The 24,588-nt window shown below is 41.3% G+C and overlaps 1 protein-coding gene across 1 annotated transcript in view; it reads left to right on the forward strand.

Annotated features, from left to right (window-relative positions):
• The window catches only part of LOC105478891 (RAB31, member RAS oncogene family), a 150,918-nt gene that overhangs the window by 83,882 nt on the left and 42,448 nt on the right, over positions 1-24,588 (forward strand). The window contains exons 4-5 of the mRNA XM_011736614.2: positions 16,755-16,826; positions 17,842-17,948. Of these exons, the coding sequence (XP_011734916.2) occupies positions 16,755-16,826; positions 17,842-17,948 (179 nt within the window). The remainder of the gene's footprint in view (positions 1-16,754; positions 16,827-17,841; positions 17,949-24,588) is intronic.

The following is a 24,588-nucleotide window of genomic DNA, read 5'->3' on the forward strand; positions in this document are numbered from 1 at the left end:
TGAAAATTGAATCCAGCAGTCTGGGTCCTGAGCTTTATAGTGTTACTTTGATTGAAAAACCACACAAAAAATACCATACGGTTGAAAGTAAAACTGCCCAAACTCCCACTACCCAGATATTTCCACTATGGATATTAGATGATCATTCTTCAGGTATCTGTATGTGATTAATAATTTTATATCAGTGGGATTGTGATTCTTTATAACCTGCTGTTTTCATTTGATATTACAGTGTCACAAAGGAGAGATTTCTGTGTCATGAAAACAGAATGTTTAACACTTACCTCTAATAGACTATTCAAGGAATAGTCTTTTGATGAAACTTGAACTCTGCTAAAATAACTATTGTAATTTGTAGTTTGTTCCATTTACCATCGCAAATAAAAATACCAGTGGGAAGTTTTCAGGTGACCATATTTCTAATTATTGTGATGGCTTTTCCTAAAATTTGACTTAGAGGTTGTAGACATCTGACTCCATTGACATATCCATAATTTTAAAGAAACCACTAGTATTATATGTGCAAGGCATGACTCCACAGTAGGGATATTCTTTCTTTATACTTCGAGGAAGACGGATTTAGTTTGGGATAACGATTTCAAAGCAAACGTTTTTAGAGTCTAGATTTGTGGAGAGTGCGTGAGTGATATCTGTATGGCTGTGTGGTCATCTGATCTCCCCAGCCCTCGACGGCCTGATTTCGTTATCCTCGGGCTGTCCTTGTCTGGTGTCCCCGGTGGAGTCTTGCATCTCTCCAGTAGTGGCAATTTTTCAATTGTTTTGGCAGCTTGTTGCTGGCTTTAATTGTGCTTGTAATGATGTTGCCTAATGTTTGCGCTAAAAATAAATTCCCTGCTGTTGCTTGTGCCTATTGCTATTTGTTCTGTCTCATTAATTATTGGAGTCCAGTGAATTTTATTACCCCTCTTTAGCATCGTAGAAATCTGTTACTGTTCTTTTAGTTTTCATAATTTTAAACAAACAATCACTTTGGGTTTATGATTTGACAATATAAAGACAGATTTCTTTTTTCTTTCTTTTCTTTCTTATTTTATTTTATTTTTTAAAGACAGGGTCACACTCTGTCATCCAGGCTGGAGTGCAGTGATGCAATCATATCTCACTGCAACCGCAAACTCCCAGGCCCAGAATATCCTCCTGCTCCAGCCTCCTGAGTAACTGAGACTACCAGTGTGTGCAACCATGTGCAGCTAACTTTAAAAAAAAAAAAAATGGGCCAGGCACGGTGGCTCACTCCTGTAATCCCAGCACTTTGGGAGGCTGAGGCGAGTGGATCACGAGGTCAGGAGTACGAGACCAGCCTGGCCAATGTGGTGAAACCCCATCTCTACTAAAATTACAAAAAGTGTCAGAGCATGGTGGCACATATAGTCCCAGTTACTTGGGAGGCTGAGGCGGGAGAATCACTTGAACCCAGAAGGCAAAGGTTGCAGTGAGCTGAGATTGTACCACTGTACCCCAACCTGGGTGACAGAGCAAGACTCCGTCTCAAAAAAAAAAAAAAAAATGTAGAGATGAGGTCTTGCTATGTTGTGCAGGCTGGTCTTGAACTCCTGGCCTCGAGCAATCCATTTCACTTGGCTTCTCAAAATGTTGGGATTATAGGTGTGAGCCACCAAGCCTGGCCAAAGACATAGATTTCTGTGTCCTTAAAGGAAGAAAGCTCAACTCAGTGCTTTGCTTGTGTTCATGACTCAGTATTTTTTTGTTTGTGGAATGATTGCGCCAAGTTCTGCCTAACATACACAGCATTCTGGTTAATGCCCTACTTACTGCCCAGTAATAATTCTGTCTTATATTTGTGGTACAAATTTGTACTCTTGGAAAATTATTTTTTCTTCTCCTGAGCACAGGAATCTAAAAAGATTCTCCTCCTCTTTGTATAAGAGAGTATTCGTTCTATTTATTTTTATTTATTTATTTTAGAGACAGGGTCTCACTCTGTCACCCAGGCTGGAGTGCCGGGGCATGATCACAGCTCATTGCAGTCTCAAATTCCTGGTCTCAAGCGATTCTCCCATCTCAGCCTCCAGAGTAGCTGGGACTACAGGTGCGCCACTGTGCCCAGCCTATTCGTTCTTAATACCGTGTCTGAATGTTGCTTTTTTAATCCAGCTGTGTGTCATGGGCATCCTATCTCATTCATTCAGTGGCGATATGGTAATTCCTAGGGTGCTTCTATTAACAAAAATGTTTTATGAAAAACTTAACCATTTTCCAATTGAATCCCATTTGTTGGAAGTTTAACATTTGTAAGATTTGTGCATGGTGTGTTGGTGCCACCAAGTGCTATTAAGAGGGGCAGAGTGCCATTGGGCTCCCTCTGTTGTACCATCAGTGTGGCCTTTGGGAAGTTTTTATCCTGTCCTCTTGGAATGGGTTATTGTACTGGTTTCTGCTTCACACCAAGCTGTGAACAGTACAGAGTAGCAGGTCAGCAGGCACCTTTGCCAGGATGTACACAGGAGCAATGCCTAGAGCGCTCCACCGCCGACAGAAGGGAATTTATCTGCTCAGCTCCCTGCGGGACCCCAGAGTCAACACATAGAGGGGCCTTTAGCGAGAGGAACTGAAAAGCAGCATTGGCATAAATAGGGCATGGGTTCATGGAGGAGTGAAGAGCTGGGGATTATACTTTAATCTACCAGAGGCCCCTCCTGGGTTCTCTTGCTGTATATACCATGGAGGGCCAACTTCTTCCAACCTGAAACTTTCTTCAGCCGTCTCCCTTCAATTTTTTCCCACCATGCTGTACTTCTACACAATTCATGACGTTCCAACACAAATTTCCCATTAAAAAACCTGAAGCTGTACATCTAATGTTTGACTTTCCATGGCACTGAAGATACATTTATTCCTTCCTTTTGGCTCAGACGGCCCCTCCCCATGTTGGAAAATGGTTTCTAAAAAGAGCTCAGTGAAGCGGCAGTAGTGGAATTCTCTGTACTTTTTCCTTGGCAAGGAGTTCTTTCCCTCACCCCCTCCTTACCTGTTCTAGACCCACTCAAGCTTCTGTCTCTGAGCTTTCTGTCCTCATTCTCTGGTTGGCCTTGGAAGCAGCTGAGCCGACTTTCGTGTTTTCTGGGTAACCCACCCTGGAGCTTTCACAGTTAGAAATCACATTCACTGAAAATTGCTTTTGTCCACATTTGCTTCTCTGTTGACTATCAGTATGTGGAGTATTACCAGCCTCTTTTCTTTATTTAAAAACAGCTTTACTGAGATCCGATTCACGTACCATATAATTCATCCATCTAAAGTATGCAGCTTGGTGGGTCCTGGTGTATTCCGAATTGTTCAACCATCAGCACAATCCATTTCAGAGCATTTTTATCAGTCCAGAAGGAAACCCTTTATGCATTAGCAGTCACTCCCAGTTCCCCCTCTACATCCCCCAGCCCTGGGATACTTTCCGTCTCTAGATTTGCCTAATCCAGACATTTCATACAAATGGAATCATACCACCTGTGATTCTTTGTGACTGGATCTTTTCACTTAGGAAAAGATTATCAAGGTTCACGTTGTGGTGTGGGTCATAGAAGTATTTCCTTTTTATGGCTGAATAATATTCCATTGTATGGATAGACCACATTTTTGTTTATCCACTCATCAGTTGATGAATATCCACTTTCCCCCAACTTTTTGGTTATTATGAATAGCTGTGAACATTCACAAACAATTTTTTGTGTAGATTTCTTTTTTTTTGAGATGGAGTCTTGCTCTGTTGCCCAGTCTCGAGTGCAGTGGCACTATCTTGGCTCACTGCAACCTCCACCTCCTGGGTTCAAGCGATTCTCCTGCCTCAGCCTCCCCGGTAGCTGGGGTTACAACTGCCCACCACCGCACCTTTTGTATTTTTAGTAGAAATGGGGTTTCACCATGTTGGCCAGGCTGGTCTCGAACTCCTGACCTCAGGTGATCCACCCGCCTCGGCCTCTCAAAGTACTGGGGTTACAGGTGTGAGCCATCATGCCCAGCCAGATGTATGTTTTTAAAAATCTCTCAGGTATATATCTGAAGTGGAATTGATGGGTCGTATGGGAACTCTATGGCTAGCATTTAGAGGAACTGCCAAACTGTTTTCCAAAGTGGAAAACTAGCAGTGTATAAGGCTTTAGTTTCTCCATATTCTCACCAACACTTGTCTTTGCCTAACCTAAGGTCATAAAGGTTTACTCCTGCATTTTCTTCTGAGAGTTTTATAGTCTTAGCTCTCACTTTTATCCCTGTGATGCATTTGGAGTTAATTTCTGTGCGTGTTGTAAGGACAAGATCCAACTTCATTCCTTGCAGGCAGCTGTCCAGTTGTCCCAACACAGTTTATTAAAAAGACTATTCTTTGCGCGATTGTCTTGGCACCTTTGATGAAAATCACCTGACCATAAATTTGAGGTTCTGATTCTGGACTCTCAGTTCTGTTTCTTTGATACACATTTTTTTGTCCTTATGCCGATACCACATTGTCTTGATTACTGTAGCTTTGTAGTAAGCTTTCTAATTGGAAAATGTGAGTTCTCTAACTTTGTTCTTTTTCAAGATTGTTTTGGCTATTCTGTGTATGTTGCATTTCCAAATGAATTTTAAGATCGGCTTGTAAATATTTATCAAAACAATCCAACTGGGATTTTGGTCAGGATTATGTTGACTTTGTAGATGACTTTGGCGTTACCTGCTCCTCAAACCTTTAAATTATTAATGATAAGCAAGTTGCCAGCTGTCTTTCAACTCTTTGGAATTTACATGTAGGTTAGAAATGCTGATCTCAGAGAAAAAAATTTTGAATAAAGAATTAGGTCAGGCACAGTGAATCATAAATCTCAGTACTTTGGGAGGCTGAGGTGGAAGGATATCTTGAGCCCAGGAGTTCAAGATAAGCCTGGGCAACACAGTGAGACACTGTCTCTACAAAAAGTAAAAAATTACCTGGGTGTGATGGTGCATGCCTGTAAGGGGGAGCCACATTCACATCCTGCAGGAGCCACGGTTTAATGCATGCAGTCAGGAGATCTGGGCACCTCAGGCTGTTCAGCCATACCACTTGTTCACCTCCTTCAGATTAACTTTGCAAGTGCCTGCCAGTCTGCCTGGTTTGAAAGGTTAGGTGTTTGGAGATCATGTGCCCAGAGGGCTGGGATGCACTGGCGCAAAGCTGTGCAAAATCGCTGGGTCTGAATGGGTGCTTGAGAAAGCAAAGGAACTGGAGGCAGCAGATAGCCAAGGTCAAATTCAGGCTTCACAGACATCCAAAGAAACTCTTTTGCTCTCTTTCCTGCTTTCTTCAGGGCCCCAGCATCTATGGTCAAAAAAGTGGTTCACTATTCATAGGCTGTTAGTAAAGTGAGAGGAAATTTTGACCTTTGGAAGTTCTTGAAGAATGGAGCCTCTCACAAGCTCAGAATGAGCAGCTCCTTTCTTTTTCCTGCAGCCATTGGAAATGCAGGCCCGGCTACAACACAAGCCAGCAGCACACGCCAGCATCCTGCTTCTGACCTGCACCATCCCCAGCAGCCCATGATAGAACCTTTTTGTAGGCGTTCCTCCTCATGGGAGAGGAGAGAGTACATGCGAGTTTTTGCTCTCCTCCCCACCCCTTTCATAAGAGCACTGTGCTTTCTTTTCTTCTCTTTTTTTTCTTTTCTTGTTTGTTTGTTTGTTTTTCTTTTTCTTTTTTAGACAGGGTCTTGATGTGTCACCCAGGCTGGAGTGCAGTGGTGCGATCATAGCTCACTGCAGCCTCGATCTCCTAGACTCAAGCAATCCTCCTGCCTAACCTCTAGAGTAGCTGGGATTATAGGCACCAGCCACTATGCCTGCTAATATTTTGTTTGTTTGTTTTTTGTTCAGAGACGAGGTCTCACTATACCGTCCAGGCCGGGATGACTGTGCTTTCAACCAATGCAAACTGAGATCCTGGCAAGGGAAATATTCCCTTCCTCCATGCCTCAGTAACTCTCTTGAACGGGAAAACTGAGTGATGATTGTGTGGGGAGGAGACAGGCCAGGAGCTTGAAGATAGGGTTTATGCTGTTAAAGTGAGATAAACAGCTGTGGTGAGGGCCGTGCCTGCTGAGCTCCTTTAAGGAGAAGCCCCAGGAATCCTTCACTGAGTGGTTTACAGCTGAAGAGTTTCATTGATATTTGAAAATTGGTGCTGGAAACTACAAAAGCAAAGCGTGAACAGAGGTATTGGAGAGGGGCATGAGGGGACCCTGATGGCAGCTGAGCAGGTGGAGCGGGGACTGCCTCGGTCCACAGACGTGGCCCCCGGAACTGTGGTGCCGTTTGATGCGGGGGATGTGTGTCCTCTAAGAATATAGGAGTCTAGGTGCAGAACGGTCCTCCTGGGTGTCAGAATGCTAGTGACAAGAGAGGAGGAGGAAAGACCTGTCCATATACGAAGCTACCTTAGGGAAACACTGTAACTAGCTCTGCCCTGAGCCCGGGAGGAGGCCATGCTGGCAGTGAAGGACATGGCCTGGGCCGTGGGGACACAGAGGCTGGCAGAGGGGACAGCCTCAGAGCCGCGTGGACAGGCTTCTTCTGCTCACACACAGGCTCCTGCCCTGCCTCTTGTCCCTCGGGAGTTCTTTTGTCACTGGAGACCCTGCTGTTGCCCTTTGCTCTCCAGTGCATGTCCCCTTCGTCCACATGCCCCCTCCTTGGTGGGGACAGGCTGCTCTGGGAGGGACACTGTGCTCGATGAACACCCTCCCAGGTCAGGCAATGACATTTTGCTGGCATGCGTTTTCGTCTGGGATGCCCTGAGTAGCTTCTAATTATGAGGCGCTGTCTGTGCCTCTTGGGTGGAGGCCAGGTTTCTGTTCTGCCAACTCTCAGAGGACGTGGGGCCAAGACACAGAGCCGCTGAGACAGGAGTTTCAGGGGGTCCGGAGGTGGATTTGCCGAGAATCTAAGAAGCACTTTACCTAGTTTTGTTTCCTCTCCTCCCTTCCCCTCCCTTCCCCTCCCTTTCCCTCCCTTTCCCTTCTGTCCTCTTCTTTTCTTTTATGGAGCTAATTTCCTAAGTCTGGCTAAAATACAGGAGAAAAGGCCTATAAAGCCTATGAGTGTCATTCTTGAATAGGAAATTAGCAAACAGATTTTGTTTGGTAACAGAAGAACCTGCTCCTGAGGTGCTGACAGCCTGTCCTAACAGAGGCAGCTGGGCTGCAGTGAGCACGGACCCGCCGTAGGAAGACCTCTGCGTCCAGAGCGGCCCCGTGGAAGGTGCTGGACTCCCCCTCACTCCAAGAAGAGGACACTTTTTGAGGGCGGGGACCTTGTTACCTTCTTCACCTTCTCTTTTCGTTTCTGATTGCCGCTGTAACAGATTGCCACACACTCAGTGGCTTAAAACAACAACAGACTGACTCCCTCAGCGCTGTGAAGGTCAGAAGTCAGAAATGGGTCTCACGCCTGTGGTCCCAGCTACTTGGAGGCTGAGACGGGAGGATCACTTGAGCCCAGGAGTTCAAGACCAGCCTGGGCAACACAGTGAGAGTCCCATCTCTACAAACAGTTTTTTAAAAATTAGCCAGGTGTGGTGACATGCAGCTGTAGTCCCAGCTACTCAGGAGGCTGAGACAGGAGGATCACTTGAGCCCAGGAGGTTGAGGCTGCAGTTAGCCGAGATTACACCACTGCACTCCAGCCTAGGCAACAGAATGAGACCTTGTCTCAAAACAAGAACAAAACATAAAAAGATTAAAAAAAAAATAGAAGAAGAAGTGCGTCTCGCTGAAATAAAATTAAAATATCTGCAGGCCTTAATCCTTCCTGGAGGTACAAGGGCAGAATCTGTTTCCTTGCCTTTTTCAGAGACCACTCACTTCCTTGGCTTGTAGCCCCTTCCTCTGTCTTCAGAGCCAGCAGAGTAGCATCTTCAAATCTCTCTCCCACTCCCCTGCCTCCCTCTTTCACTGTTGAGGAGCGTTGTGTGGACACTGGGCTCACCCAAGGAATCAAGATAAATGTCCTCATCTGAAGGTCAGCTGATGAGCGCTATTCCCCTTCCCATGTACCCTAACACAGTCCCGGTGACGGGGATTAGGACATGGACCTCTTTGGGGGGCACTATTCTGCCCGCCACACTCCAGTTTCTCTGCTGCTCAGAACAGTGCCTGCCACGTACTGAGTATTAAAACAGTGGTTACTGTTTGTTGAAGGAATGAATACATTTGATGTAAACCTGTGTCTTAATTATATCAACTGAAGCAACATGTCATTTCAGAGAAGCAACACAGGGATGGAAAAAGCATGAAATTTGGAGTCAAGACCTATGTTCAAAGTCTTTTCCGCCATTTAAGAGCTGTATGTCTTTGGGCAATTCACTTAACCATGCTGAGCCTCAGTTTTCTCATGTGAATACAGGAACTATACTGTCTTGTCTCCCTGGCCTCACAGGGTTATTGACTTTTATTACGTGCATTTGGTCATTAAATATTTGTTGAGTCCTTGCTGTGGTCCAGATAGGGTTTCAGGGAGGGGTTCTCAGGGAGGCTGGCAGTTGATGAAAGGTGCGACAGAAGTGAGGAGGGGCCTTGAGGATGCTGGCGGAGGAGGGTCCAGGCTGCCGGAAGACATCAGGGAAGGTGCGGAGGCTCAGTGGACCTGCCTCTGTGTTCAGGGAGCAGTGAGAAGGCTGGGGCTGGAGACAAGCAGTGGAGGGGCCCGAGAAGGGACCAGGGCCCACCCAAGAGGCCACATAATGAAGCTTGGCTTTTGTACTAGGTTTGAAGGATTCTGAACAGGGAAGTGAAACAATCGGATTTATGCGGGAAGAAATCAATCACTCTGATGTTCAGTTAACATAAGATGATGTCAAGTATTTGCTTCAAAAGACTCCACGGGTGGGGATGGAGAGGGAGGTGAGACAAGGTGGAAACCAGTGTTCCAGGTGTTCGTGGTGATCTTGAAGCCAGGGGATGAGAAGATGGAACTTCATTATTCTAGTCTCTCTTCTTGTGGATGTGCTTGAAAATTTCCACAGTAAAAGTTAAAAATAAATACTTTCTGTGGTCAGCGTAAATACCATCATCCAGCCCTTCAAAACAGGATCTCTCTGGTGGCTGTGTGGCCAGTTTGGAGCTCACTGGATATCTGAAGGCTCTCGTGGAAACTTTGGACGTCCAGTCCAGGCAAGACGAACTTTGCTCGGACAGGAGGGAGGCGCAGCTGCGTGAGAGCTGGGGCTGGGTCTGAAGGCCACGCCGGCTAGCCTGGGTTGGCACACAGCAGAGTCCGGAGCTCTAGGCGCACTGTGGGAAATGACACAGTATGTTTCTGAGTGCATCTGGTGTGATGGGGCCTGTTCGGAGGCCTCCTCAGGGCTGTGCAGCGAGGATACTGTCCCACACTGTGGGGTCTTGTCTTGAACGTGGTACGCTTACTGTGACTCTGAGGCTAAGGACAGGAAAGACCAAACCAACCTGGGCAGAGTGGAGAGAGGGCAAGACGAGACCAGTTTTCTATGATCGCCATGGCCATCCTGGCTTTCCCCACAAATGCATAGCACAGTGGCTGTGTATGATGCAAATAGACATACCTAGGGGTGGGGCTTAGTTCTGGAGTTTTAGGAAATTCCACTTGTTTGCCAACACACAGGACTATGAACTGAAGGTCACTGCCCTTGGACAATTTCATGGGTGGGAAAAAATGCATTTCTACAGCATATTAAATCATTGATTTCTTTTTTATACATTATTTTAGGGATTAGAATATTCTAGTTCATCACATTGTCTTTTTAAAAAACACTAATCCGGCCGGGCACGGTGGCTCAAGCCTGTAATCCCAGCACTTTGGGAGGCCGAGACGGGCGGATCACGAGGTCAGGAGATCGAGACCATCCTGGCTAACACGGTGAAACCCCATCTCTACTAAAAAATACAAAAAATTAGCCGGGCGCGGTGGTGGGCGCCTGTAGTCCCAGCTACTCGGGAGGCTGAGGCAGGAGAATGGCGTAAACCCGGGAGGCGGAGCTTGCAGTGAGCTGAGATCTGGCCACTGCACTCCAGCCTGGGCGACAGAGCAAGACTCCGTCTCAAAAAAATAAAAAAATAAAAAAATAAAAAAATAAATAAATAAATAAAAAACACTAATCCAGGCCGGGCACGGTGGCTCAAGCCTGTAATCCCAGCACTTTGGGAGGCCGAGACAGGCGGATTACGAGGTCAGGAGATCGAGACCAGCCTGGCTAACACGGTGAAACCCCGTCTCTACTAAAAAAATACAAAAAAAACTAGCCAGGCGAGGTGGCGGGCACCTGTAGTCCCAGCTACTTGGGAGGCTGAGGCAGGAGAATGTCGTAAACCCGGGAGGCGGAACTTGCAGTGAGCTGAGATCCGGCCACTGCACTCCAGCCTGGGTGACAGAGTGAGACTCCGTCTCAAAAAAAAAAAAAAAAAAAAAAAAACACTAATCCAGCTGGGTGCAGTGGCTCATGCCTTTAATTCCAGCACTTTGGGAGGCTGAGGCAAAAAGATCACTTGAGTCTAGGAGTTGAAACCAGCCTGGGCAACGTAGCGTGAACTTGTCTCTATAAAAACTTAAAAAAAAAAAAATTAAGCGGATATGGTGGCACACACCTGTAGTCCCAGGTACCTGGGAGGCTGAGATGAGAGGATGACTTGAGCCCAGGAGGTTGAGACTGCAGTGAGCCGTGATAGCACCACTGCACTCCATCCTGGGTGACAGAGTGAGACACTGTCCCAATCAATCAGTAAAAGTAATCCATGCCTTGCTCCCACACCGTTTTTGTGGAAAGATGTTTGGATGTGTGTTGCGTCATTTTCTGCTAAATGAGGCTTGCGGCACATCTTGTCAGAAAGGAGTCAGGTGCTCTGTTCTAAAACCTGGCTTCCTCCTGGTACTGTTGCTTCAACCCTTGGATCCCTGAGTGCTGAGAAAGCTTTTTGACTCTAACAACACATTCAAAGAAAAATGAAAGAAAGGGAAAAAAAGAAAAAGATACCCCCTCTCATTGCAGAAGTAATGTATCATGAGATAACAGAAACTTTTTTGAATAATTCAGAAATCGCAAAGCAAGTGGTGGTTTGTCTGTACTGCCATTATTTAGAGAGAACATCTTAACAGTTCCATGTATCGTCTCCCAGCCCCGTTTTATTCAACTCTGCATACACTCGGGTTTTAGGACGTCCGAGTAGGCATATTAACTAGGCCACTGCTTCTCTGTGGAGAGAGAGGGTCTATGTAAAAGTCGGAAGCATTCTTCTGAATGGCACAGAAAGAACATTCAGTAATGTGTTTTTCCATTCAACTTTTGCCAGCTGAGAATGTTGAGAATTTCAGGAATTTTCTTCTACCACTTCTGTCTTTGTTTGAATCCCAGTGGACCTTGGGCTCTTTTTGGCACTTGCCCTTGACTCTCCCTGATGGTGGCCTTGCACCTGACCGGCCACAGAGCAGCATAGGCGCCCAGGCCAAGCCTGAGCGACTCAACAGGGACAGAGCGTCCTCTGGAAATCATAATACAAAGCCCATCACTCCGAGTTCCTGGACCTGATGCCAGAGCATTCTGGCTTGGATAATTCTCATCTGGGAGGCAGAGCCCAGCTGGAGCTGTGCTTGTTTGGAAACTTCATGTATTTTCCACCACTGCCCATTCCTGACTTGCAGGATTTGGCTGCTGTAGAATTTACGATGCCACAAACCTGCATTTAAGGAATGTTGCCTGAGGCAGAGTGGGTGGTCTAAAGGATTAGGAGATTTCCTGGAATAGGACTTTCCACTGTGCTGCTGAGGGGTGTGTGGTTGTGTGTGCGTGCGTGTGCGTGTGTGTGTGCGTGTGTGTGTGCGCGCGTGCACATGCATGCACAGAGGGCAGTACAGGATGGGAAAACAAGAGACGTGCGCTACAGGGAAGGCGAGAGCCTCCATCCTGAGCCTGTTTTCACCTTGACCGTGAGCTCTGGACCGTTGTCCCAGAGCTGGAAAAAACCTCAGCTTCGTCTCTGACCCCACCCACTGCACCAGTTTCACAAAATAAGAAAAGCAGGATAGAGCCAAGCCAAGCCTCAGGTCTCTCTTTGAGTCCAGTTCTCTTCACTGCCCCTCAGGTGGGTCCTGATCACACTAGGTCCCTAGATATTAATAAATACTACTTGAAAAAAAAAACAAAATAAATAGGTTTCTTTACTGTAGAAAATTTTCAGATCCTTTAATGCACTAATTATGCTTTGTAAACATCCAGGGGAGCATTATTATACATGGTGTTTCTCAAACTTATTTGGCCAGGAAACCTTTTTTCCTGGCCACCTCCAGGTGCTCTAGTGTTCTGCAGAAGACCCTCAGGAAAATACCACACTAGGCTGTCTTGCCTCGTGTGCCATTTGATATTTTACAAACACCTAAGTCTAATTGCTGCTGGATATTCCATCATATGGCTAAGCCAAAATTTATGTGTCCATTCCTTAATTGTTAGACATAGAGATTGATTACAGTTTTTCAGCATCATTGATAATTCTCAAATGAATTCTGGTTACTTTGTAACCATCTCTAATTATTCCTTACGAGGCAGAATTGTCAGATCAAAGTATCTGAACATTTGCAAGATTCTTGAAACACACTGTCCAGCTGCTTTCCAGAAAGGTCATGTTCATTTATTTTCTGCCAGCTGCTGGAGGTGGGGCAGGGTTAGTGTCCATCTGTGAAAGCTGAGCAGTCTGAGAAGCTCCAAGAGCTTGAAGAAGGCCATTTCCTTCTCCCCCACCGTAGGGACCTCCAGCAATTAGAAAACAAATAATCACACACACTAAGGACATAAACAGCTATTTCTTTTGAGGAGACACGCTGGGTTTTCACAGTTCCCTGTGCTGTTTCTAAATAATTGAATGACATCTGAAAATTTTCTCAACATTTTAATTTGGTCTTCTAGATGTTTTGTTGGGTAGTCAGAGAAGAAGAGATTTTGAATTGGCATCTGTTGTGCTAATTTTCAAATAACCTTTCAAGGTAAGATGTAAAAATAAAGCTTTATCAGCCTCCTGTGACTGTGAACTTTATTTCTAGAAGAATCTTTTTATGTGAGCATTCCATCAGTCTTAATTCTGATCCCACAGGAATTGAATTATGTCATGTTGAGTACTGAGGCTGATTGTGGTGCTTTTGTTTTATGTTTGTAAGGGGGAAAAGCATATACGTTGTAGACTAGAAGTGATTTATCCTTTTTGTCCTCCACCAAGATCATCCTTTGGTCAATGCATTATTGGGTTTTGGAACTGAGATGTGAACTTCTAACTCATTAAAACCCTCAAGTCCCCAGCAATAAAGTCAGTTAAGTGGCTTCACCAACAGATTTATTTCAAAGTGATTCCATTTGGAGGAAGGAAAGAATGAGTAATGCATTATATACCAAGATCTCTTCAATAATTCATGAGACCTCCACACACCAGTGACCGTTTTAGATTCAGTTCATGGTGTTTTAGCCTAAAATGAACTCTCTCTGTCTTAGAAGACACCCGCAGTGTGCTCCTCTTTGAGCTTGAGTCCATGAGTGTCTTTACTTTTGGGAAATAAAGTTTGCATTGACTGCTACTTTGTGTGTTTATGTGAACCACTCTTATATGGAGACTATTTTGAAAAAAATGGGCATTTTGGATAATTGGGGTAAAAAGAGACTGTATCTGCAGTCCTTACGCTTTGAAAAGTAGGAAAGTTTCAAAAAATTCTTACTTTTTCCTCCCTTTGGGCAGGAATTCTGATTTTGTTTTTTAAGTGTAAGGAGTAGGTTGCCAAATGGTGAGTTAAAAATAGATTTATGGATGCCTAATAATTATGCCAGACACAGTGTTGGGCAGTCAGTGAGTATGGAAAGGCACACATGTGACAAATGTCGCTGTCCCCAAGTGCGTTCCGGAATGGGGGCAGTGGGTGGGGCCAGCCCTTCGGCATCTTCGGCCACCGGACAGTTCAGCTGTGAACTCCTTGGTTCACCCTGAGCTTCGTCCAGCCTTCTCCCTTCTCTGAAACCCGCAGAGGCTCCAGAGTCCTTTCTCTTCAGGGTGGAGACCTGCATGGAGGGATGGAGGCAGGGAGGGTGGCCCACTTCCTTTCCACACTGTTGTGAGTGCCTCACTGGCATTCCTCAGTGCAGTAACAGGGAAACCTGGGGACTCAGATTATTTCCAAATACCATCATTTCAATTTGGCAAGTATTGATCCAATGATGAGTATCGTGGGAAAGAAAATAATGAGTTAGGGTTTTGTTGCTTGCCAGAAAAGCTTCAGGATCCACTTCTCCTTCCTCCCTGCTCTCTCCCCGCTGCCCAATAAAAACAGCTGCTTTGTTCAAAACTTAAAAACCATATTACTTAAAACTCATTGTAAAAAATTATGCTATACAGATGCTTATAAGGAAAATTTAAAATCACTGGAAATCCCACCTGTTAAGATTTAGAGGAACCTCGTGTTATTCCTGCATACAGAGACATACTCTCACACACATTTTACCCTACATTATATTATCATATAATAATAAATTAAGTACATAATAAATGATACATTATATGCTATATGTGCTGTTTGAGACAATTTTTCATCTAACGGTATGTCAAAGATATCTTTTCCTGTAAATAAAAATCATCATTTTAATGTCTATAGAATATCATTACATACATATATGTATTAATCTGCGCACAAAATAACATAGACTGGGTGGCTTAAACAACACCCGTTGATTTCTTACCATTTGGGAGCTGGGAAGGCCAAGATCAAGGTGCCGGCATATGCAGTGCCTGTGAGGGCCCCCTTTCTGGTATGCAGATACTCACCTTCTTGCTGTATCTCACATAGGGGCAGGGCGGGGAGGGAAGAGAAATCTGGTCTCCTTCTCTGCGTATAAGGGATTGATTCCATCAGTGACCTCATCTAATCCTAATTACCTCCCAAAGGCCCCACCTCCTAATACCACCACGTTGGGAGTTAGGGTTTCAATACATAGATTTTAGGGGAGACACAAACATTCGGTTCATAACATTATACCATGAGTCAATTCCCGTTTGCTCCCGTATGCAGCACAGGATGTGTCTTCCTGTGTGTGATGGTCATTCCAGTATATGTTCCTCTCAGTGGAATTGCTGGGTCAAATGGGACACACATTTCAACTTTTGATTATGTTACCAACACTTGCTCTGAAAGAAGATATTCAGCACATTCCATACAGAGTATGTGTGCCTCCCTTCTGAAACCTACACCAACACTGAACATCACACATCTTTTTACGATGTAATCATTTATAAGTGTCTCCTTATTTTTACTGGTGTTCCTCCAATTCTAATTGAACATGTTTTAAAATATTTATTGGCAATTTATGTCTTCTGTGATTTACCTATATCTATGTCTTTGTCCATTTTTCTATTAAGCCATCTTTTTCTTACTGACTTTCAAAACCCCTCCAGGATACTTTTTTTTTTTTTTTGAGATTGAGTCTCACTCTGTCTTCCAGGCTGGCGTGCAGTTTTGCAATCTTAGCTCACTGCAACCTCTGTCCCCCGGGTTCTAGCGTTCCTCCTGCCTCAGCCTCCCGAGTAGCTGAGATTACAGGCATCTGCCACGCCCAGCTAATTTTTGTATTTTTAGTAGAGACGGGGTTTCACGATATTGGCCAGGCTGGTCTCAAACTCCTGACTTCAGGTGATCCTGCCTGCCTCAGCCTCCCAAGTATTGGGATTACAGGCGTGAGCCACACTCGGCCCCTCCAGGATACTTTTTAATTTAAAAAAAAATGCAGATTAAGACTGGACCCTTCTCCAAAATACATATGAAGTGCATGCATTCTGAGACTAATGAGCTCCCCTGTCTGGGGATGAACGATGCTAGTGACCAGCGGCACTTGCTTTGTTAACATTTTGGAATGGAGATCCTCTGCTGTCTTGTCATTTGTGGACCTTAGGTAGGTGAGGAAGTCCCACGTTGGAGAGGTGGCAGCCCTCCAGACCCGAGGCAGCTGCTGCCAAAGCTGCCCTTGCTGATTGGTCTTCATTAACAGCTCAGCAAGGGTCCTGTGATCTTTGCCAGTGTTCCCTTTCCCTCTCCTTGCCATACTTCTTTCCTTTACTGCTACATAATTCTAATGAGATTGCCCTGGGTCGGTCAGTCATATTGGAGAAATGATGAGCAGCAGAGAAAAGAACATTCACAAGATGGTAACATTTAAAATAAAATTTGTTTTTGGCTTTTACCCAAGAGTAGATTTCATGGTCAGTAAGCCACAAGTATATATATATGTGTTGATGAGGAGGAAAATGTCTTATTTAATATGAACCCTGGGGCTAGGCGTAGTGGCTCACACCTGTAATACCAGCACTTTGGGAGGCCGAGGCAGGTGGATCACCTGAGGTCAGGAGTTTGAGACCAGCCTGGCCAGCATGGTGAAACTCTGTCTCTAATAAAAATAGGAAAATGATCCAGATGTGGTGGCGCATGCCTGTAATCCTGGCTACTCCGGAGGTCAAGGCACAAGAATCGCTTGAACCCAGGAGGTGGAGGTTGCAGTGAGCCAAGATTATGCCATTGCACTCTAGTCTGAGTGACAAGAGTGAAACTCCATCTCAAAAAAATAAAATAAAATAAAGAATAACATGAACCCTGGAAAAATTAGATGGGGAAGGAATTTAGGGATCCTATAGGGATGATGTAGGATAAAACTTTTATGTTTAATTTGGGATTGAATAAAGTCTGTTCACTTTGGCCTAAAACTGTTCATTGTTCTTAAACAGTTTCATTCATTGGCTCCCATGTACTATCGAGGCTCAGCTGCAGCTGTTATCGTGTATGATATTACCAAGCAGGTAAGACTGTCTCCTTCAGAATTTAGATGTCATTTATGGTGGTTCTCTCTCTTAGAGAGACTGAAGCAAAGACGTCACTGCTTGCGTCTTCCCAGTAGCGTGCCACTATATATTGAGTTTATTTCGTGTATATGTAACAAAGCATCCCATATTTATCTGCTAAATTAAACAACAATGACCATTCATTCTTAAAATTGACTGTAGAGGCAAAGTCATGCCTGCTAGTACTATTCTGCAGAATGTCAGCTTTTAAAGAAAAGGAAAATCGTTTTTAATTTCTGCATGCTTTATAATTACAGAATACTTATTTTTGTTAGTGTTTCAATCATACTACTTACTTAAAATGCCAAGCATAACATTTGTGTGCGTGTAAGTAAATCTTTGTGTGTTTGTGTACATATAATATATTTTTAGTTATAATGTTGAAGGTTTTATACTTCCATCAACAAATAACTGCAGTAGTTTGATGACATTTTTTCCCACTCCTGCAAATTGAATTATTTGCTTTTTTTCTCTGGAGTGTTGACTCAGCACATAAGACCATCAGTTTAATGACCCATCACTGTTACCTTCCACGAGTTCCTGACCACTTCTACCTAAATGTGGTGTGTTGCCTTTGACCAGAAAATTGTGAGTGAAGGGCCAACAGGAAGACAGGACTCTAGAGATATATGATTCTTTCTTGGTGTAAGCATGAGCATTTACTTAGTCCTGTTATTCTTATTCATGCGGAGTCCAGGCAATCATTTTAAATTAACATTATTTATAGGAGAAAAATCACTGATATGATTTTCTTAACTAGATCAAGTTTTAATTTTAGAAAACTTTACATGGTCTATTAAAGTGTATTTCAGCTAACATTAACTTTTGTGCCTAGACAGAGGTAGTATGTTAATCTGCATGAGTCTCCTAAAAATATTTTTCTCCATTAAATTGTACTGGGCTTGTATTTCTGCTTGGTTGAAATATTATATTGAGGGGTTTTTCTAATGATTTGTGTATACTGTTGGTTTAGGATTCATTTTATACCTTGAAGAAATGGGTCAAGGAGCTGAAAGAACATGGTCCGGAAAACATTGTAATGGCCATCGCTGGAAACAAGTGCGACCTCTCAGATATTAGGTAAGACGCATTTTAATATCTTTTGTGTAGATATTATCCTCCATCCCTGAATGTCATCCCTGAGTGTACAAAGGTATCATGCCTTTGTTATGTCTGCCCTCAGTGTAATAGTTAATGGCCTTTCACTTGTGGTAGTCAATGTGTCATTGATTCAACCAGAGAAGAAATAAGGGAAAATGATAGGGAAATGCAAATCTGGTGTACCATACAATGATAAATGTTAAAATTATAATTCCTGTACATAACACAGTTACATCCCTGACTCTACATATCTTTGAGCTAAACGGTTTTATTATTTCTGTTGTTACTTTTTCCATTTTTATTATCATTATGACTACTAGCACAATTTTAGTAACACTATGGTAATGGTCATCCCTATCGTAATGACCATTAGAATTCTTAAAATTTTTCATGGCATACCTGTTTGTTTTAGTTCTAGATTTTACCTTAAGAATATAGTCAAGTACGTAATCTCACTATTTTGTTCTTAAATCAGAATATGACACATTGTATGTGAGTACCTTGACTTCCCCCAGTGGTACTTGAACTTCCCGTGTCTGAAAGGAGGTTGTGGGGATCCAGTACACATAAATTAGAGATTTGATGATAGCTTTGCCTAGCCTGGTAAGCTAGCTATTTTACTAAATAAATACATTATTTAAAAAAGGAAATAGTGAATTTGTGGTATCTCCATTCTCTCGGTTAATTTAATTCTCAGGAATTCTAGTAGCTGATTTTTATAAAGACAACTACATCATGCTTCTGGTTTTGCTGATCAAAATGTGATTAAACCAAAGCGAAATAAATAGTCGATGGAAATGGATCTTGCAAAAGCTCTTAACATAGCATTTAACAAATTGTTCTGTTTCTTTGGGGTTTCAAAAGTTTGTATCACCTTGCATCTGGTTGGTTTATAATAACAGCCATAAACACCACTTAATCGTTTATTTTTCTGGGATTTGGACAGATCTTCAGACTTCCCAGACTTAGTTCAGATATCCACCTCCTTTACTGTAAACCTCAAACAGCTTGCTTGTCTAGTGTTCCCAGCAGAATCACCTTAACCTTGGTCATGGGAAGGATGAGGTGGGTGTGTAGAGACAACCTTTGCTGAGAGAAGGTGCTATCTCTAAAACCCCCTAATTATGGGACTAATGTGCACCTTTGAGTGGAACCAAGTTTTGTGTATCGTGGGAATGCTGATGGACTAGAATTTAAGCAGAGAACGATTTAAACTTGCATAGTATCAGTTAGGATTCTTGGTTACGTGGATCCAAAACACAATTGAAATTCAGGAGAAAGGGGAATTATTGGAAGGTACTGTTATCCACATGGTAAAAACAGAACTGCCCTCAGCTCTGGCATTTGACATGTTCCAGAGTTAGTCTCTGGAGAGATGCTGGCCTGGCATTGTCTTCATTTCCAGTCTAAAATGCCAGGGAGGAACTCCCCACGTTAAGAACAGGCGTGTGTGGCCAGGAGGGGATTGGTAGTACGAGATGGTATTTCCCAACATTACTATGAGAATGGGAAGGCAGGTGGTCTTGAAGAGGGATAGCTCCTAGAAAAGTGTAGCCTGGCCAGACAAAACTTATCTGTAACATATAGATGTGGCTACCAGCACTCAAGGATACGCTGTGTTTCGGGGTGGAATTCACCTTTTATGCACAGGTACAGCATTCTTCTTGATGAGCGTTCTGATTTGTGCTCAGCTGATTCTTATATGTGCAATTTTCAATGTGCCCCAGCTAACATAATCTATTCATCTCACTTCCAACTGTGAATTAACTTATAGCCTCTCTATCCCAGTGGGAGAAAATGCAGGGCCATCCAGCTGCTACCTGTAGTGGTGGTGTCATGGGGCCACTGTCCCATGCATCCAGCCTCCTTGGTAATATCTTTTCTCCTCTTGTTTGGCCTCAGTGAGGTCTGAATGTGGCTCCTTGAGATCCTGTAGTTGTGTTTTAAAGTGTGGCATGTATATCTTTTGTTATACACAGTTATTTTAGATGGTACGCGTTATTGAATCAGGCAACAAGCTGACTGCCTTTAAAACTCTGATTAGGTCAGTGAGAAAGACTAGTTGGACACTAATTCATTGTAAATTTTTAGACATTTAATATGTTGTATTGAGGTAAATTACAAAACATCACGATCACCTGTTTTAAGTGTACCGTTCAATGACTGTTAGTGTATTTTTAGAGTTGTACAATCATCTCATATCTAATTTTAGAACATTTCCGTCACTCTGTGAAGAACGTCATGCCCATTTATACTCACTCTCAATTTCCAACTCCTTCCAGCCCTGGCAATCACTAATCTACCTTTTTGTTCCCCTAAATTTGCTTTTTCTGGACATTTTGCATAAATGGAATCATACAATATGTGGTCTTTTGTGACCACCTTCTTTCAGTTAAGCATGTGTCAGTGATGCATTCATTTTTATGACTGAATGGTATTTCATTGTATGGATATACCACATTTTATTTATTCATTTACACATTAACATTTGAATTGCTTCTACCTTTTTGCTATTATGAAAAATGTTTCTATGAACAATCATGTACAAATTTTGTGTGGATGTATGTTTTCATCTCTCTAGGCTATGTACCTAGGAGTGGCATTTCTGTGTCATATGATAACTCTTTTTAATAATTTTAGGAACTCATAAACTGTTTTCCAAAGTAACTGCAAGATATCCATATCCTCACCAACATTTATTGCCTTTTTGATTATAGGCATCCCAGGGGGTGTGAGATTGTGTCATTGTGGTTTTCCTAATGACTAATAATGTTATAGTAAATATCTTTTCATATGTTTATTGGCCATTTGTATATCTTCTTTGGAGAAATGTCTCTTCAAGTCCTTTGCCTAATTTTTAGTTGGATTGTCTTTTTATTATTGAGTTGTAAGGGTTCTTTATGTACTCTGAATAAAAGTCTCTTATCAAACATATAATTTGCAAATATTTCCTCTCATTCTGTGGATTGTCTTTTCACAATTTTTACTGTGTGCAAAAGTTTATGTCCAGCTTATCATGTTTTTCTTTTATCTCTTGTTCACAAGTGATTGGCTAAATGGACATCACAAATATTTATTCATGTTTTCTTAGTGCTTACATTTAGGTCTGTCATCCATGTTGAGTTACTTTTTGTATGTAATGTAAGATAGGGATCCAAATTAATCTTTTTCCATGTGGATATCTAATTACCCCCACACCAGTTGTTGAAGAGATAGTTTCTCTCCCATTGAATCTTTTGGGGTACTTTTGTCTAAAACTAGTCAACCACGAATGTGGTCTTATTTTTTATCCTCTTAACTTTATTAGTTGATCTACACATCTGTCCTGACACTAGTGTTATACTATTTTGATTGCTGTAGCTTTGTAGTAAGTTTGAAATTAAAAATTGTGAGTCCTTCAACTTTGTTCTCTTTTTCAAGATTGTTTGACTATTCTGGACCCTTAACATTTTCGTATGAATTTTAGGATCTATTTCTTAATTTCTGAAAAACAAAAGGGAACTTTGATTTTAATAGAAATTATGTTGAGTCTTTAGACCAATTCAAGTGTTAATCCCATCTTAACAATTTTAAGTCTTCCCATCCATCAATGTGAAATGTCTTTTCATTTTATTACGTCTTCTTTAATTTCTTTTAGCAACGTTTTATAGCTTTCAGTTTACAAGTCTTGCATTTGTTTTATTTATTCTTAAGTATTTGATATTTTTTGATGGTATTGTGAATGGGATTGTTTTCTTATTTATGCCATTGCTTTTGGTTAGTGTGTAGAAATACAATTGACTTTTGTATGTTTATCTTGTATCCTATAACTTTCCTGAACTCGTTTATTAATTTTAGTTGTTTTTTAGTAAATTATCTGGAGTTATCTATATATGAGATTATATTATCTGGGAATAAAGACTATTTTACTTCTTTCTTTCCGATATGGGTGCCTTTTAGTTCTTTTTCTTGACCAATTTCTCTGGCTGGAATCTCTAAAACAATCTGGAGTAAAAGTAATGAGAGTGCACATTCTTGTTTCTTCCTGGTCTTAGGGATAAAGCATTTAGTCTTTGTCCAGTAAGTATCACACTAACTGGTTTTACATATATCCTTTTTATTCTGTTGAAGAAGTTTCCTTCTGTTCCTAGTTTGTTGAAGGTTTTTTGTCATGATCGAATGTTGGATTTTTTCCAAAACAATTTTTGCATATGTAATTACATGTTAATTGATTTTTGGATGTTAAACTAGTCTTGCATTCCTGGGATAAATCACACTTGGTCATGATGCATAATCCTTTTTATACATTGCTGGGTTTAGTTTGCTAGTGTTTTGTTAAGGATTTTTATGTCTATATTCTTAAAGGATATTAGTCTGTAGTTTCCATTTCTTACAATATCTTTGTCTAGCATTGGTATCAGGGCAATAACAGTCCTATAGAATGAGTTGGTAAGAGTTCCCACCTCCTCTGTTTTCTAGAAGAGTTTGTGAAGGATTGATGTCATTTCTTTTTGTTTCTCTACATCAACCTGGTCTCCATGATGTCAATTCTTTTTTTAAATTTTATATTAGATTTATTTTTTGAAAGATAAGCATTGTGTTTTAAAACACATGACAATACTATATGATAACATGTAAAAAATTAAATGGTTCCTTAATATCAACTATACAGTGTTAAAATGCACTTTGTTTGAATCCAGAAAAATGGAGTCTATACGTTGCAATGAATGGCAGTTACATGTCAATCTTTTAGTCCATGGGTTACCCCTACCCTGCCTTTTTTCCCTTTGAAATTGATTTGTTGAATAAACAGATTCATCTCTCCTGCACAGCTTTATGAAGTCTGAATTTTCCTTGTTGTTTCCTAACGGTGTTATTTAACTTTTTCCCCTATGCCCTTTAAATAAATTGTTAGATTTAGACTTGGTCAGAATCTAACTGTTGGTAATCTATTAAGTGATTATGGTTAGCAAAATGGTGACATTCAAATTCTGTCTTTCCTTCTTCATTTGTTGCATGCAGTGCATCCATAGAGAAACTTCCTCAAATCAACTACAATATTTAATTATACTGAGGTACAGTGTATATGAAAGAGTATGAAAGGGAAGGAAAATGTTTGATATATTCTGTATTTAGAAGGTTTTAAAGTAATGAAATGATTCTATAATACCCTCCCAAATGACCAATTAGGTTTTTTGTTTCATTTTAAAACTCATTAATTTAAACAAACTTTATATCTTTAAATTGCAGGTATTATTTTACTAATGCACAAATTGTCTAGTTTGTATGATGTCAATTCTTTAAGTGTTATCTAATTTGCTGTGTAGTTCATAGTATTCTCTTATAATCTTTTTTTCTTAATCCCACGACCATTTAAATAATCCTTCTAATTTGTGTAAGGTCAGTAGTGATGTCTCCTTTTCCATTCCTAATTTTAGAAGTTTGAAACTTCTCTCTTTTTTTCTCATTCAGTCTAGCCAATAGTTTGTCAGTTTTGTTGACCTTTTCAAAGAACCAGTGGTTTTTAGTTATTTCTTTTCATTGTTTTTCTCTTTCATTTCTTTATCCTCTAATTGTTATTTCCTTCCTCCTGTTTGCTTCAGATTTGCTTTGTTCCTCTTTTTCTAGTTCGCTAAGGAGAAAGGTTAGCATATTTATTTGAGATCTTTTTGAATGTAGGCATTTATAGTTATAAATTTTCCTGTAAGCACTGCTCTAGCTGCATCTCATAGGTTTTGATATGTTGTTTTTAACTAATCTTAAAATATTTTCTAATTTGTGTTCTAACCCGTTATTTATTTAATAGCATATTGTTTAATCTCCACATATTTGTGCAATTCCCAAATTTTGACTTTTCATCATTTCTAATTTAATTCCATTGTAATCTGAAACATACTTTGTATGATTTTAATTATTTTACATTTACTGAGGCTTGTTTTATGGCTTAGTATATGGTGTGTCCTGGGGAATGTTCCAAGTGAGCCTGATGCCACTAAGTTTTTAACACCTATTTTTATACTTGCTATTCTCCCTTAGAGAGAGAAAAATCTAAGATTGAGGGCCCTCTGCAGACAACTGTCTCTAACTAGAGTTTAATTATATTTTGTCCTTATCATATTTATTTTTAGGATTACATTCTCTTTATGATAGTTGACACTAGTGTTGCGTTTATGACAGTGATATAAAATTTATTTTAAAATATTAAAAAAGTTGATTTGTGCACATGACACGATTATCTACACAGAAAAGCCCAAAGAATATACCAAAAAAGTTCTAAAAATACTAAGTGGGTTCAGCAAAGTTGTGGGATACAAAAGCAACATGGAAAAATCAATCAGATTTCTATATATTAATACTAACAATAAATATGCAGAAACTGAAATTTAAAACACGGTATTCTTTACAATTGCTCCAAAGAAAATGAAATACTTAGGCATATATTTAACAAAACATATATAGGAGCTGTATGCTGAAAAGTACAAAATGTTGATAAAAGAAGTCAAATAAGACTTGAATAAATGGAGAGACATATTATGTTCATGAATTGAAATTCTCAACATAGTAAAGATGTTCATTCTCTTCAAATTGAGTTATAGGTTTAAATGAAGTTTCTGTCAAATCTTAGCAAGGTTTTTTGTAA

The sequence above is a fragment of the Macaca nemestrina genome, chromosome 19, assembly GCF_043159975.1.
Source record: "Macaca nemestrina isolate mMacNem1 chromosome 19, mMacNem.hap1, whole genome shotgun sequence".
In the NCBI taxonomy this organism is placed as follows: Eukaryota; Metazoa; Chordata; class Mammalia; order Primates; family Cercopithecidae; genus Macaca; species Macaca nemestrina.